Source organism: Bemisia tabaci, chromosome 5 (assembly GCF_918797505.1).
Source record: "Bemisia tabaci chromosome 5, PGI_BMITA_v3".
NCBI lineage: Eukaryota > Metazoa > Arthropoda > Insecta > Hemiptera > Aleyrodidae > Bemisia > Bemisia tabaci.
This window is the reverse complement of record NC_092797.1, coordinates 29,107,946-29,125,021: the sequence shown is the minus strand read 5'-3', so window position 1 is coordinate 29,125,021 and position 17,076 is coordinate 29,107,946. Positions and strand designations below refer to the sequence as shown.

The following is a 17,076-nucleotide window of genomic DNA, read 5'->3' as shown; positions in this document are numbered from 1 at the left end:
TGCTGCCTTAAAAGTTTTCTAAACTTTGGAAACTTCCTTTTAGTTTAATACTATTAAATTGAGGTTTTTGCGTAGTGAGGAATTAGTGCTACACACGTAAAAATCACTGGTTCTCATAATAACTAAAGTTTTCATTTTAAAAAAAACTGACTTATCAGTAATGGTTTTGTCAAGAAGACTTCAGCGAACAATTTGATGGCAGTTTTGAAACTCCTGACTCCATCTGGCGAGATAAACACTGCACTTAATACAACTGCAAAAATGTGTTGCCAAATGTGGCGATACCTCTTTCTTATGACTTTTCTCGCTCAATAATAAACATTTCAGTTCAAACTGGCAATTTTCTTGAACACTAGAGTCTCTTTTCAGCAAATATTGCCAAAGAGTTCATGATCAGTACTGATTTGTTACCGCAAATTGCTCTTTTGCTTCAAAATCGGGGTTGGCGACGCGTAACCGACCGGACATTTTCGGCCTTTAAAGTCTCATATTATTAAATATAATAATAATTCATCATATTTTTCAACATGGATAGGTTCAGGGACATCATTCCTATTGATTAATTAATTTGGTTTTCAATCGTTTTGCCCTATGTCGTTCATAACCCACGGCGACACGACTATTCCTATTATCGTGAAATCACCCCAAAACACGATTCTGTCACCAGCGCAACTGGCCCATTCTGAGTTTTTAGGCTTTGAGGGTCTTTTATATCCGTGGATGACCAAATTTCAAGGCGGTGGTGAAGTGCTGAGCTGAAGTCTGTGTTGATGCACCGTAACGAGTTCCATGAGAGTGTAAGCACAGCGATAATTTGGTTTCTGCATAAGCATGACTGTGTCTTGTCGTGTCGTGTCGTGTCAGCAAACGCTGCTCTTCGTCGGTTCATTGAGATCGTGATACCACTCCAGCGGAGCCCCGGTAGTATTGATGGGTTTACGTCATCTTCTGCGCGCCAATTTCTTTCCGGTCGCGGTCGCTTTACGACCAAGCCATGCTTCGCCTTGCTCTTTTTCTTATCACTCCCGTGCGCCGCGCTGCGCTTATCACTCGACTCGTCTCTAACGCACAGTGGACTCGGTTTCGTGGAAATGAACCAACTCGAATCGAGGATGTGCGACAGGATCTGTGAAAAGGGACCTTATCTTCCGAAGAGTCATCAGAACCATTGCATATTGCAGGGTGTCTACAAGTCCGAAATTTCCGGAAAGTACGGAAATAGTACTGATTTTTTAAGGGCGGTCCGGAAGTACTGAAAAAGTCCGAAACTCCGCAAGAAAGTCCGGAACTCCACAAGAAAGTCCGAAACTCCGCAAGAAAGTCCGGAACTCCGCAAGAAAGTCCGGAACTCCGCAAGAAAGTCCGGATTTTTTTCATTTTCTTGTCATTCTTGTCGCAATTTGAGCGGGAAATTCAAATTTTTGAAATTTGCTGAATTTCGTCAATTGGAGGTACTGAAATAGTACTTAATTTTTCGGTTGAGGAAGTACTGATTTTCTCGAGAATGTACTGAAAAAGTACTGTAAAAGTACTGATTTTTGGCCAGCCTGTTTTAGTAGACACCCTGATATTGAGTAAGAGCATCTGGAAATATTTCAAGTTTGACCCTGAGCTCAAAAATTGAGGGAGATCCCCGGTAAAAATTGGCTACAGGAACTGCCTTTCAAAATACCGCGGGAATTCCTATACACGGCTATAAAAATCGAGAGAAAATAACATAGCTGGCCTTAGAGAGCGGAGAATATCATAGCATCGAAGCTGACAGTTTATCTTAACCTTCAGCAACCAATCAAACTCCCTAAAGATCAAATTGCATATCCAACAAAATGGAGGAAACTCTAAATCCGTTAATTCATGGTCCTATAGCCAGAAAGAAGGTAGCGCGCTGTGCCGTAGCAGGCTGTTCACTTCAACCGCGAGCAACTATCTTAACTCCCAGGAGATCAAATCGCATATTCAATGGATTGAAGGAAATTCATGTGAATTGACAATTTGGCGTATAGGGATCTAATTTTAGGCGACAGTCCGTGTGTTGTTGACGGCGGTCCATTTTCACACGGAGAATTTATTTCAATCAAATTGGGCATTCAATAGTACGATGGAAACTTGTGGAATTTGTCAATTGGTACGTAAGCTGGCTTTGCACTTGTCCACGAGCAAAAATTTTAACTCCCAGAAAATCAAATTGCATATTCAGCGCATTGCAGGACACTTACGCAAATTCACGGTTTCCTAGTCCAGTTGTCCTAAGTAATTCCAGACGCCTTGTCGCATCACATCACACTATGCTTTTTTAATTCGAGGGGGGCTTCGTGTTTTTCACGAGTTTGTCACAACAGGATTACAAAGAAAAAGAGCGAATCGATTACGTTACACCTTACATAAACGTCCCCTCAATTCTCGTATGAGATACACTTCGAAGTAAGAACATTAGAAATCAGATTATCGACATTTTTCCTCTGATGAGACGATGGGACCAATGAAAAATGGAGTTGTATCTTTGGTCCGTAGAATTGCACGATTTCATTTATCAAGTCGCATCAGTTATAGTAGGTATTGGATTCTCTCCTGTTGATCGACAAGCAGTCCATTATTCAATCCGAACGACGAAGAAATCAAGTAGCACGACTTTTTAATTACAGAGCCTCGTATCGGTTTATTATTAGTCTTGTCGTAGCCCATCGACAAAGATATATACCTAACATTTGAACAACTAGCGTGCTAAAGGAGTGCATTCTTTTGAAGTTTGAGAAAGCAAATTGGTATGTCATGTAGACTTGTATGAGTTGTGTGTGGCTTTTTCCAATCATTCCGTCAGTCGTGAAACGGGACAAAAAGTTGCCGTTCTTCTCTTTACGATGTCCAGGGGTATAAAATGGTGGAATTTTTCTGTTCTTGTTTCTTTTTTGCATCTAGTAGAGCATCCCATGCTGATAGGAACCGCATACTATGTTTTCGAAGTTTTTTATGATGTTCCGAAAAAATAGGGAAAAAAGCGTTGTTTTCATCAGATCAGACACAAGAGACCCCTCCACTCGTATTTCGGCTACGGTGGAAGTTTTTACTTTCGGGACTCCAACATTAAACTGTTGACTTACCTTCATGGTTAATGTTTAACAACGTGTTGGCAGTTTCGTTTTGCAAACAAGCCGAAATTGGCGGAAGTTTGGGAAACTTGTTTGGCTCATGACGTCACCTGAAGCTCATCATCCACCATGTAGGTAGGTCAATAGCCGAAAAAAGAGTGATGACTGTTGCTCCCTCATATAGTTGTCCATAAGGAATTGTCGAATCCCTGAAAGTAAATGCTCCCACCTGTCGCCAAGAGGCCAGTGGAGGGTCTCTAAGTCTCTGCGTCAAACGCTCTTTTTTTTAATTGATCCGGATTCCTCTCTTTTTTTCTTCCGACTTCATATTTTTCACCTTGGTCCTTGCATTGTGGGAAATCGGCCTACTGCGGTTCGGTCCTATCCTCGTTGGTGAGCAATCAAAGCTGCGACTACCAGCGCAAGCAGATAAAAAAAATTTAAAAAAGGAAATAAAAGCGACGAAGAAGGTGCTCTCTCGTGTGCGCGATGCGATGCAAGTGTGCATCGGCCTAGTTTATCTGACAATTATGTCACCGGTTACTCCGAGTTGAGTTGACACGGGCTACATTGTAAATCGTTGAAATGTAAGCGTTTACATTTTCATGGTTGTAGCCGGCGCCTCTTCTGCGTCATTATCACGCTTCCCGCCAAATTCACAATTCTGCACTTGTGAGTGCATTATCTAACCCAGACATCAATGTAGCAGTCGCTTTTCCGTCTCGCTTTATGAATCATTTTTAATATCCCGCCCTGACATTTCTAGAGTAGCGGTTCTCAACGCCTAGGCCATTCAAGCCGCGCGCCGCCGACGCGGTTCATGCGTGTGGAGCACCTTTTCTCTGCCGTGATAGCGAAGAGAGCAGTAAGTACATGCTGGGATGAACCCCGAGACACATACAGCATGTGCTAACCATGGATCGTACAGAAGTGCACTTACTGCTCTCTTCGCTATCACGACAGCTCTTCCCATACTACTATTTCAAACATGACGGTATTACAGGAACTCTCAATCGAAACAGATTGGTCCTAATCGTTGAACTAGATCGAAATAATAACATTACCTCGCAAAAGCATCACTGCCAATGGAAATATGTCGCACTTTTTTATGATATAGCGAAAACATCGCTACCAAAAACATCGACTTATTCTCAACAAGTATATACGTTAGGTACGTATACTCAAAAATTGGAAGCGTTTCCGCTTTACAAGCGCCTCGATGCAACTATTCGTGTTCCACGGATGAGTGTGTTGCATTTTCAAAATTGAAGGCACTTTCGCTTTTTAAAGATTAGGCTGAGTTGACTGTAGCGCCTTGATGCAACTATTCGTGTTCCACGGATGAGCGTGTTGCATTTTCAAAATTGAAGGCACTATCGCTTTTCTCACCTCTCAAAAAATACACGGGACTCGTCAGTTGTAGCACTCTCTGCTAGCCAACGAGAATGAGGATTGAACAAGGAGTGGACCCTGATCCACGTCAACATGACCCAACTTCGTCACCATTTCCTGTAAATCTGCGTTTGCTTGCTGTGACGTAGAAACGTGAATTCTTCTGCTCGCAACTACCCTCTATGTTTTTTCCATGCCCTATTCACGTACACTTGCTTTAAGTTGAGCTGGGTTGCCCATATGCTCATTCTTACTTGCTACAAGGAAAACTTCACGCCGAAGTTCACTCGGAGACTTGCGCGAGTTGAGAGCGAAGAGCTCGCGGAAACGTAAACGCACCTCAGAAAGGGGTGAAGAGGGCGTGCACCTCATAGTACGTGCTCCTTAGAGCTCATTACAAGGAGTTAATGTTGCATAACATGTTCCAATGCGACTGCAAATGTCCGTCCTTGGCGCGTCGACAGCGAGGCACTTACATCCTGGGCCTCCAGCCCCTACTTCTTATCTTTTTTCGTATTTCCATAAGTTCACAGCTCTCCCGACAGTCTTGTAATCGTTCAATGGTTGGTCGGTTATGCCTCCTATTTCACCGGTCATGCCCATTAGCTATCCTTGGTGACAAAATCTTGACCTTTTAAGCTATTGGTACGAAGTTCAAGACTGAAACCTTTGCCTTTGAAACCCTCGTCCATTACCTACGCTTAAGGCGAATCTTCAGGAACACGTAAAAATAAATTTTTCGCGCAAGGGAAACCATAACCACCACCGCTTTGTCATGATTTTTGTGATTACTTGGAGAGAGTTCGGACACAAGGTGCGAGTTAGAGAGAGCTCTTTCAAAATTGAGTAGTCATAAGTTGTAGCTCGAACATTCTTGCCCTAATTTTACCAACCACCAGCTTAAGAGATTCAATCTCTCGTCCCACAAATCGAAGTGAAATGATCCTGATGCAACCAATAATGAGGAATCGCTCCCATTGTCAACAGCGGGCTGATTATTGAAATTGATAGACAAAGCGATGGACAAAGAATACATGGGGAGTATGGAGCGATCTTATTGGTTGGAATGAATGGTTGTCATAGACCGAGGAGGAAAATGATGGACTCACTGTAGTGAATTCCCGTGGGTTACCGTTAGTTAATCTATTGCTTACCTCCTTTGTCTATTACATCCACCCCTCCCACCAATAAGATCGCTTTATTATCAGTTTTTCTTCTTTGTCTGCCTATCGATTTCAATATAATCAGCCCGCTGTTGCGAGTATCTTTCTCGCATACCGTGAGGTATCTCTCTCGCACGTAAAGGTATCCCACAGAGAAACTGGAACCAATCTCTAGGTTTTACCATCGAGCTTTCAAAGCTCTTTTTCGGACTTACGCATTCCAGACATGTTCGCAAACTCATAAATCCGGCATCGCACGTACGTGAGAAATATTTCGCAAGTTCGTTATTTTTTTAGGTTTTCTTCAGCCTCTCCAGGGCAAACCCAACTGCCGACGACTAAGAAAAATTTCGCACGAACGCCGTTTTGGAAAAGCGAGTTACCGCCCTTTGTAATCATATGCGTTTAAGGGTAGATTTTTGACAATGCTGACATGCTGAACGTGATTTTCGTGCAATTTTACGCTTCACTCACAGGCGGATCCAGCAATTTGGCAACATCGAATTCCTCAATTTAAACCTATGCTAAATAATCGACTCATGTCGGAGCACCTGGCCCCTCCAAGAATCGATACATTTCCATAGGTTTAAACGGAGGAAATCCGGTGTTGCCAAATTGCCGGATCCGTCAATGTTCACTCACAAGATTACTCGGTTGGCCCTATATCTTGTATGCATCAGACATACCACATTTAAATGGTTTTTTCACATGTCTAGAGTAAATGTATTGGGGCTTATGGAGTGAGCACAGGTAACGCTTCTTAACGTGAGCATTGTCTGCGCGGCGACGCGACACGACGCGCTGGTCTCGCATTAGTTCGCAGCACTTACAGCCACAGTCAGACAAGACCGGACACCGGAAACGGTATGGCAGACGAGGAGAATGAATGGGAAGCATGTCAACATTTTATCCGCAAAAAAGACACGTGACACTTCTTCAGCATCCCGTAAATAATATTGTGCCAGGCGCGAGCGAATAAACAATAACTGCTGTGCGTACCAGTCGTACCTGTGCATCGTTGCAGTTTTTGCCTCTCTCAATCTTCCCGGCAGAGTAGGCGCAGCGTGGAACATACCACGCGATGTTCAACTCACCGCCTCTCTGGATGAGCAATGAAATATGTCGCGTTTGCGGTTAGAATGCCTCTGCAAAAGGGAAGTGTATCTGACGCAAATGAACCGTTCATTTTTAGGAAGATCGAACAGGCGTGCACGTAGCAAAATTCGCTGTTGGATCAATAGGATTTCCGATTAATACAGGGTTATTCAAAAGTCACGCACCACTAGCCATGAGGGGGGGGGGGGATTTGAAATTTTTGAGGTACCCCCCGCCCCCTGCCCCCGAGGAGATCAAAAACTGGAAAGTACCTATAAAAGTTGCCCCCTCGATTCGAGGAAAGACGTCTGAAACCGTGAATCGATACCATAATTAAATCGGGGCGTGCGAAAACCGCTAATGTCCATTTTTCCAGTCTGAAGTTTTTTAGAGTTGATAATACTTTTAAAGAGTTGATACAACCATAAAAGTGATGAAAGGGCTCGTTTTGGGATTCAGGAAATCGAAGACGAATTTTAAGGTAATTCGATGGACGCCATATTTTGTGTCAGAACGGCATGCGATATATCGCATCACTTGGTTCCATTTTTTCAGCTACTAGTCATTTTTCTCCAATTTTGAGATCGCAATTCTGTTGTCAGGAGACTAAAGCGCTCACTTACCAATTTTAACAAAGAAATTCAACGTAATAAAGGCGTGGTTTTTTCAGAGAGAAAACATCGCATTCGATACTGATATCGAAACTGCACTCGAATGCGATATTTTCTCTCTGAAAAAACCACGCCTTTATTACGTTGAATTTCTTTGTTAAAATTGGTAAGTGAGTGCTTTAGTCTCCTGACAACAGAATTGCGATCTCAAAATTGGGGAAAAATGACGAGTAGCTGACAAAATGGAACCAATTGATGCGATGTATCCCATGCCGTTCTGACACAAAATATGGTGTTCATCGAATCACCTTAACGCCACTTTCGTGGTTGCAACCAACTCCGAAAAGTACTATCAACTCAAAAGAACACAAGATTGGAAAAATGGACATTAGCGGTTTTCGCACGTCCCGATTCAATTAGAACTAAAGTTATGGCCAGTGGTGCGTGACTTTTGAATAAACCTGTAAATCCCGAACGAGAATTTTCGTCGAGTTAAGGTGATTAAGGATCGAGCTTGCGTGCGGTATATCGATTAAGTAAATTTATTCTCGGCAGATTTTGAAAGTTAAGCTCTGAAAAAGGACAATAGCCCCTGCGCACGAGCTTGAAGAATCATTGTAAACCAATAAAATTGACAAAATTCAGAAAAATGATAGCAGGATCCGTTTTGGGAAAAAAATCTCAGAATTAATATCGAAATCGATAGTATTAGTGATATCTAATGCTAAGTTTTTTTCCAAACGGACCCTGCTGCATTCATTTCTCTGGATTTTATCAATTTTTTGGTCTAGAGGCTTTTTAATCATATATGGTTCTTTAGGCTCATGCGTAGTGGCTACCGTCATTCTTGGGGCTAAAACTTCAAATCTGCCGAGATGTTTTACTTGATCAATGTGATATACCGCACATTAGTTCGACTACGCCGAAAACTGTATCGAATCACCTCGAGAGATTTCCGGTCGACTCAACGAGCATTCTCGTTCGGGAATCTTTACTCGATATATTTTTTTATTTTCATACTTCGATATGCAATGACACCTTTTTTACCCACACAGGCAATAACAATTCATTAAACCAGTGGCGTGGCGTGATTTGCGATACATCGATTGATCAGCCATTTAAATCTATGGTAAAGTTTCGACTGACAGGGTGTTCGCAGCGAACACCTTAATAATCGATTATTTATACCACAGCTTCAAATGGAGAAATATCGATAGATCGCAAAGCACGCCACGCCACTGATTAAAACCAAATGTCATAAATGTTGGCGCTTACATCGTCTAGGAAATAATCGGTCCCTGTGCTCTAAGGAGTGGATTTTCGCCTTGTCGACGTGCTCATCGCGATGTTCGGCGTTCGGTGGTTTTACTAGCAGTCTATTCTGCCGTACTCAGGAAGAACGCCGTATGCACCTTCAAGCGTTGCCAAATTTCCTTCGACAAAACATGAATTTCCTTGTAAACTCATGAATATTTTTCTTCCAATTTTTCAGATAATTTTTCTTGTACTTTCGCCGAAAAGTCTTGAAAATTTCAAGGGAAAATACTCATATCTTACCTCGAAAATAAACATTTTATCGAAGGAAATTTGGCAACTCTCAAATGTTCATACGGCGTTCTTCCTTAGCACGGCAGTATTCATTTATCTGTATTTCTCGTCTGCGACAGACCTATTCAACCTAAAGATTCGTCAGGAAACGGCGCGGCGCCTCAAGCAGTCGCCGTGGATCTAGCTTGGGCCTCCCCCGGCCCGACGTCGACGACGCTACGACACGGCGCAGTGCGGACATGTCGGGATTTCCGATTCTGATTTCCCTTTTCGGAAAAGGGACGCAAAATCACGCACATAGATACAAAGAGACCATACACTTTGAAGATCAGCCAAGAACTTGACTGGGATTCCCCATTCCTCTTCTCGGTGTGTTTAACTCCGTAGACAACCTCAAACCGTACCGTATCGACTAATGACGCCAAAACTGCCGCGCTAAGGAAGAACGCCGTACGAACATTCGAGATTTGCCCGATTTCCTACAATGGAATGTTTATTTTAAACAAAAATTGTGAATATTTTTCCTTGAAATTTGCAGACACTTTCGATCAAATTGCAAACAAAATTATTTGAGAAATTGGCAGAAAAATATTCAAAAATTTTCCCGAAAATTAGTGATTTGCCAGAGGAAATTTGGCAACAACCAAAGGTTCACACGGCGTTCTTCTTCAGCACGGCAGAACATTACGACGGTGTAAGTCGCCAATCACATAACTCGGTTCGCGACGTAGCAGACTTCCTATCATACTTTATTCTTTAAACGGAAAACTACTCAACGGCAACTCTTTAAAACGGCCGTGATTTTTTCTTCTCTGCGCGAAGAAAATTTTGCAAAAACTTCAAGGAATGATGTCAATTTGTTCTCCTTTGAAAAAATAACAGAGGCGGAGATTTTCAGACACCGCAAACGAGATATCGACGGTGAAAGTACCAGACCACGTATCTCGGTTTGCGACGTCGCAGACTTCCTGCCATACTTTATTTTTTAAATGAAAAACTACTTAACGTCCAGTCTTAAAAATTTCTGTGATTTTTCCTCTTCATGCGGAGAAAATTCTGTGAAAATTTCAAGGAATGATATTAATTTGGTCTATATCAAAAAAATAAAATGTGAGCGTAGATTTTTAAACACCGCAAACGAGATACGTGGTTTGGTAGTTTCACCGTCGATATGTGATCGCCGACTTACTCTGCCAGAGCTCCTCCGGCAGATCGCATCTCCTCATTTCCTGCCTTATCCCCTCAATCCACGATTTGGCAGGGCGTCCTCTACGCTTTCTGCCAGGGAGGCGACCCAATCCAGAACCTTAGGCAACCTATCATCTTGCATTCGTTGCACATGACCATACTAGACAAGCTGTTTTGTGATAATGTCATGCACTACATGTTGTTTTCGACGTCCATAATTTCACGTATCTTCTCATTCCGAATGTGATTCTTTGTCGACACTCCGGCCGATCTACACCATTAGTCCATTTCGGATGTCTTAAGAATGTCCTGGGACCGTTTCTTCAACTGCCATCGGTACCTCGCGCTGCCTTAGGTTAATATGCTTTTGATGATGGAGTTAATTTTTTTTTTTTTTTTTTTTGTTAACTTTGGATATTGTCTGATCCCAAAGAATACCATTCATCGTTCCAATGGCTTTCCTCCCCTGCAGATTCCGATCTTTGATTGCCTGGTCCATTTTGCCATCAGATGTTAAGCGCACACCTAGGTACTTGTATTGCTCACAACCTCTGATCTTCCCTCTGATCTGATTGCCGACTTACGGCGTCGAATTTAGCCAAGTCTTCCTCTTATTTGACACCGATTTTGTTGCAGGTCTTTGCAAGTGTATCTGAGAACCGGGAAAACTCACAGCGGGATCATAAAGGAGCAAAGAAGTGAGGCGGGTGGTAGTGATCTTGGAGGTCCCCTCCGCTTTCAGAACACCTGTATTTTTTGGATTCAAGCAAATCAGGTATGAAACGCCTCAAAATAGAGTACCATTTGAATCATATTTTAAAGAAGCCACATAGGTAATGGAGATGTTGCATGTGTGAGGAATTTGCGATTCAACTACTGATCCTTATGTAAAGGTTCGCGAGAAACACGACGGTGCCACTGGTTTTCTCTGAAATCAACTCCCAAGCTCAATAAAAGCTCTCAAGTTGAGACCAAAATGGAGGGGATATATCCCACGCTATCCTGAGAGTTCACCTCTACATGAAGACAAACTCTCCATGCAAAGATACAAAATACATTGACAGGGCTGCCACTTTATTTGGGGACTCTAAAAATGTATTTGCTCCCTATCTTTGCATGGAGAGTTTGTCTTGATGTATACGTGGACTCTCAGGATAACGTAGGATAACCCCTCCTTTTCGGCCCCAACTTGAGAGCTTTTTTTGAGCTTGGGAGATGATTTCAGAGAAAACCAGTGGCACCATCGTGTTTCTCGCGAAATTTTACATATGAAACAACAGTCAAATCACAAATCCCTTACACATGCAACATCTCCATTGTGGTAGAGTCATTTAGACTCATTACTCTCTCTCGAGTTTTTCCTTCTGGAGAAAGTTTCGAGGCTTTTCCTTCCTGGCTCTTGTTCGTTTTAAAATCAAAATCCTCAGTTCTGCCGTGCTAAGGAAGAACGCCATATCAACATCCAAGAGTTGTCAAATTTCTACAGGTAAAACAAGTATATTTGAGGAAAGTTATTCTTATTTTTCCTTGAAATGTTCAGAAATGGTACTCAGATTAAATTGCGGACTAAATTTTCTGAAAAATTTGAGGAGAAATATTTAAAACTTTTCCAATAAATTATTATTTTATCAAATGTAACTTGGCAACATCTAAAGGCTCATACGGCGTTTTTCCTTAGCGCAGCAGAGTTGACGTGTACACTTTTCTCTCTACGATTTCTCTTAGTGTAACGTAATAGTATACCTAGAGCGGTGTGGTACCCACGCTGTAGGAGGAAGATAAAGGAATAGTTAGAAGGATACCGGGGGGGGGGGGGGGGGGGGGGGGGTTATTAATTAGTTTTTGTGTGCTAAAAATGGGAAATGTACTGAACCGAACAGAAGCATAGAATGAGGCAGATGGACGAAACGTGAATCCCCACAGGAAGGAGAAAAAGGAAGGAGAAGGGAGATAGCATGCCTTCGACCTCACTATCGCTGCTACGCGTCCTTGCCAAAAAGTGAGAAGGACTCATGTGACGCCTGGCAGGAAACGGGACCTCTTATCTTCATGAGGAAAAATTTTGGAGAGCACGGAGCATTAATCGCTAGACCTTGACAACTTAAATCAAATGATTAGACTGCGCTATTTAAAAATATTTAATGTTATTAATCTTTTTATTTCTAAATTTGTCATTTTATCGGAAGATATGTTGCCTATCCGGCATAATTGAAGGAGAACTTAGTGTCGAAGTGTCCTCACACGGAAGCTGACTTATATAAATTAATAAAATTAAAGATCTCCTTTCATAAAATCACTTTTTTTTTTTTCCAGTGTGCTTTTTCCAATGAGATCGAGACTTTTTCCCCGTATCCTTCTTTTTTTTTTTTTTTTTTTTTTTACCTAGATGTATTTTGATTGATTTTCCTGCTGCATAAAAATACATTCTCATCATCAGAGTACATAGTATTCCCTCTCCTTACCTTCAATCTTCTGTCATTGTCAACTTAAGATCAATAGACTCCTTCTATCTGAAATGTCTCCCTATGGGCTCGTGTATACTCTTTCGCACTTAATTCACGGAATCAAAACTCGCAACGCGAGTTAAAGGGACAGCGACTGACTGGGCACACAAGGAAAGAAGGAAAAAAAGGGCGCGGGAGGAGAAATGATGAAAAAATGATATCCGCTGGTTTCGAAGGAAAAAATAAAAATAAATATACTTAGTCCATCTTTTAAACATTTTATAGAGATTCGTGCGGTCATAGGTATTGCCTCTCCAGGGTGTCCACAAATCCAGAATTGCTGCCAAGGCCGGAAATAGTACTGATTTTTTCAGGGCAGTCCGGAAACACTGGTAAAGAGCGGAATTCCGCAAGATGGTCCGAATTTTTTTCATTTTTTTGTCATTTATGTCGCAACTTAAGCGGGAAATTCAATTTTTTTAAATTTGCCGAATTTCGTCCATTGGAGGTACTGAAAAAGTACTGAATTTCTTGGGAATGCGCTGAAAAAGTACCGTCAAAGTACTGATTTTTGGCCAGCCTGTTTTTGTAGACACCCTGCTCTTGGAATTGTCGCATTCGCGCCGCGCGAAGTCTATGTCGGCGCGCTACTCGCGCGCTCGCCCTTACGAGGTTCGCAGCCGGAATTTTTTGCAAACAATTTCAAAGTTGGATTCAAAAAGTGCCGGTCTCTTGCCAGTCTTTTCTGGTGTTAAAACTTTAAAACCGAGACCAATAATCATTTGAGGTAAGATTTAAAAGAAACGGGTCAAAAATAATAAAAAAAACTCGGCTCTACCTCAAGAACTTCAATTTTGTGCTGGACGTGTTTCGAGTCTGTCGCAGCCTCTTCTTCAGTCGCACAAAATGCGTCTAGCACAAAATTGAAGACCTTGAGGTAGAGTCGAGTTTTTTTTTTAAATTTTCGACCCGTTTCTTTTCTCGTGTCTTCCAAAAAATTGCCAACAAATATTTCACCCAAAAATTCAAATTTTCGGTTTTGGAAATTAGCAGCCCAATTCTTTTCGAAAACCTTGAGTGAGGCATCAGTCGACGCGTCTCGACTTAAGTATTAGTCCTCCCAAATGTCAAAGAAAAATTTGCCAGTCACCTCTCTCCTCAAAATGGGGCGATTTATTCGGAATTTTTCTTTCAGAACATTGTAAAACCACGAAGAATATCCTGTGGAAATGTTATCAAAATAAGCATAAGTACACATTCTTTGTTTTCCTATAATGGATCAAATTTCAGTAGAGATTCTAAAATAAACTGTATCCAAGGAAATCCCCTCCTGCACCCTGCACTTCATTCATTGGTAGAGTAGGTGTGCACTATTGAAGCTACGTTGGTTTAATACAACTTAAATTATAACTTCATCCGTTAAAACAAATTTTAAAAGTTTTGAGATATGTTTGATAGATTTGTGATGCCTACCACTGAATAGACAGAGTGATTTGATTCCATGCAACTCATATTTAGTAATTAATTCATTTTCCTTCATTTTCAGACTGTTTTGGATACGCGATTAGACAAACGAGTTGATGAAATGATTGAAAGTGGATTAATTCAAGAAATATCGGACTTTCATGACGAGTACAATGCCAAAAGACTGCTCAATAACGAGTAGGTTTCATATATATTTATGTATATTTATACATCTCTTATATTTTTCTTTTTAATGAACTTTTTAGAAACTCAATGAGCTCACTTTTGCCAGTAGATAAATTGAAGGAAGATGGTAAAATGAGAAAAGGCTCCTCAAAGGAGAAATTATGAATTTTGAAGATGAAAAAAATTACTTTAGTAATAGGTATTGCTTGAATACAGAGATTGATCAAGCAATAATGATCACACGGCTGCTTGCGTGAAAACATGTGAAAGCTATGAAAATAGCATAGGCTAGCTTGCTAAAGCAGTAGAATCGCGTTGTTCCTGAAATGTTGCAGTGAAGTCCGCTTGCTTTTCGTCGAATTGCCGTGAAATTTGTGTGTTTTTTGCAAAATTGCGTCAAGTTGTGAAAAGAGGGACTTAAGAAAAATTCTTGCTTCAAAAATTTTTGGGAAAAATAATAGAGCTTTTAAATGGGAAGGTCAGTTCAGTGGCGTAGTTCACTGGGTCAGTTCGGAAAATGAGGCGGCTAAGAACTCTCTACATCTCTGAACTTTTTTGTCTCCGGAGATATTTTCAGGTAGGAAGTATTGAAATAAAACAAAAGAGAGCATAAGAAAAACAGTAGTGACATTCCACCGGGAAAATTTGTTGACAAGTGGATCGCATTTAGCAAAAAGGAACCAGCGTAATTACAGTGTTTCCAAAATCGTGAAACTTCTTCTTTTCTTTTCAAAATACCTAATATTTGTACAGTAATCAAATTTACACAATTATTTTGCTTTAAAATCAAACATTTTTTGGTGGGAAGAAAAAACTATTCCCTATTCTGGGAGATTTTTTAGATGCTTATGAAGAAGCAACATTTTTACAACCCTGTAATCACGCTGGTTCCTTTTTGCGAAATGCGATCCAAATATTCTTGCAGAAAAAGTCTATTTTGATGGTGTTGTTGTATCATAATAAATATTTTGGATCGACTGTAAGTGAGTAAAAGATTTCCACTTTTGGTTTTTATTTTCAAATTGTATTTTCAGGGTTGCAGATTATACAAAAGGCATCTTTCAGTCAATTGGTTTCAAAGAATTTCACAACTACCTGATCTTGGACAAAGAGGAAAGAAAAACAGCAAAGGGTCAACGGATACTTCAAGAGGGGATCAATGCTCTAAAAATGAGCACTTGGCGTTATTCTCGCTCTCAAATTAAATGGCTGAAAAATAGGTTTTTCAAATCAAAGGACAGGCAGGTAAGAATCATGTCCTAGGACACTTTTATTCACCCTCAACTTGTTCAACTTGATACTTGCTTCAACTTCAAACATTTTCATCTTGTGTAGGTAAATGAATTGAAAGATATTTTTGTTATGTCATTCATATGCTGCAAAAATGCATGAACAAGCAATAGTATCCGATGAAAAAGGGTAGTTTTCAATGTATTTAGAGCTCTTGAAAAATAATATATATTTTAGAAAGTGTTTCTGCATGGTCGGCTATCAAGAGATTCCCCCCCGTGTTTGTAATTTTTTGCTCCTGTGAGCAGTGACACAAGTAAAACGACTAAAAAGATTTCATTTGGGTTTTGCCGAATGTAGGTAATCTGTTGAATCAGGATGGATTATTTTCTCTTTTTTTTCATCGCATAAACCTTAAGATGATTATTTCTCCTTGATTATATCAGTGAAGAAAGTCGAAAAATGCACCTCATATTGCAACGTTGTAAGTCCCCGCATATATTTTGTTTATTTTCAAGGAAAACGAACCAAAAGTTTCTATTGGAATTGTCTCTAAATTTTTTCCCCTCTTTCTAAAAGAATCTAAGGAAATTTCTCGATTATTTCAATTGAAGAAAATTAAACTTCATTGGAGATTTTTACCGGTTGCAAAAATTAAGTTACACAGTTTTCATACTCAGTCATCAATGAGAACTTTTAGTCATTGTATCAAAAGTGGGCCTAAAGAATGTTGCTCTTCCCTAAAAAGAAGCACTATTACTTTGTCAATTAAATTATTGTTGACGTAGTCCTTTAATGTACATTTTAAAATTAAGTTTAATTTTTTTTAAAATTCAGATTCCACCAATATATAATGTTGACAGTAGCAATGTAGACGAGTGGAATGAGAAAGTTCTCTCGCCAGCATCTGAAGTTGTGAGTCATTTGCTCACCGATGGCGTTGAGGGTTTGAGTAAGTGTCAAATAAAACCAATTCCAAAAGAAACGGATCACCCTCATCAGGATCGGCATAAAAATTTCTATTGTGAACCTTGTCAACGGCTTTTTATCGGTGAGTATTGAGGACTTTGATTTCATTGATAGTACTTTAATCTATGTTTATCGGTGATTTGCTCATTTGTAGCTTCAGGAGACTCTTTATTTAGCCATTGGGGTTTCTTTTCATAGGCCTAACAGTGCATCAGTCGCATTTAAAGTTTTTCCGTAGTAATACTTATTTATCAATAGCCTGTTTATACCACCTAATTTCCGCAGTAAATTTGTGACTTATTCATTGAAGATTGCATGGTGTTTGTTATGCGCAAGTGTATCATCTATCAGATCGTATCAATGAGCAAGCATATGTAACAGATAAGCCTATTTTATATCCCAAAAAAACATTTCTGTTGTACGGTTCATTCTTCTCGGATTTATTTATACCTCAAAAAAGCATTTCTACTGCATATTCTGTTTTTCTCCTATTTTAAGTGAAGTAATTTCCCTTGAAAAAACAATGGCACCAGTTAGGAGCCTTGGAATCAACGCAGGGGATTCAAACTTCCTTTAGGTCCTAAAAAGCCCTAATAGAATGGAAAAAATACCAATAGGAGCAAAGGTTTCTGGAAGTTACTGAAACATCACACTCCCTATTTTGCCCAAGGTCCATATCTGTACCCTGCTGCGTCAACTT

The 17,076-nt window shown here is 40.4% G+C and overlaps 1 protein-coding gene across 2 annotated transcripts in view; it reads left to right on the top strand.

Annotated features, from left to right (window-relative positions):
• The window catches only part of LOC109037852 (tRNA dimethylallyltransferase), an 85,979-nt gene that overhangs the window by 66,179 nt on the left and 2,724 nt on the right, over positions 1-17,076 (top strand). For both annotated transcript variants that reach the window (XM_019052685.2, XM_019052684.2), the window contains exons 6-9: positions 10,720-10,858; positions 14,074-14,189; positions 15,212-15,422; positions 16,245-16,458. In XM_019052685.2, coding sequence (XP_018908230.2) covers positions 10,720-10,858; positions 14,074-14,189; positions 15,212-15,422; positions 16,245-16,458 — 680 coding nt within the window. The remainder of the gene's footprint in view (positions 1-10,719; positions 10,859-14,073; positions 14,190-15,211; positions 15,423-16,244; positions 16,459-17,076) is intronic.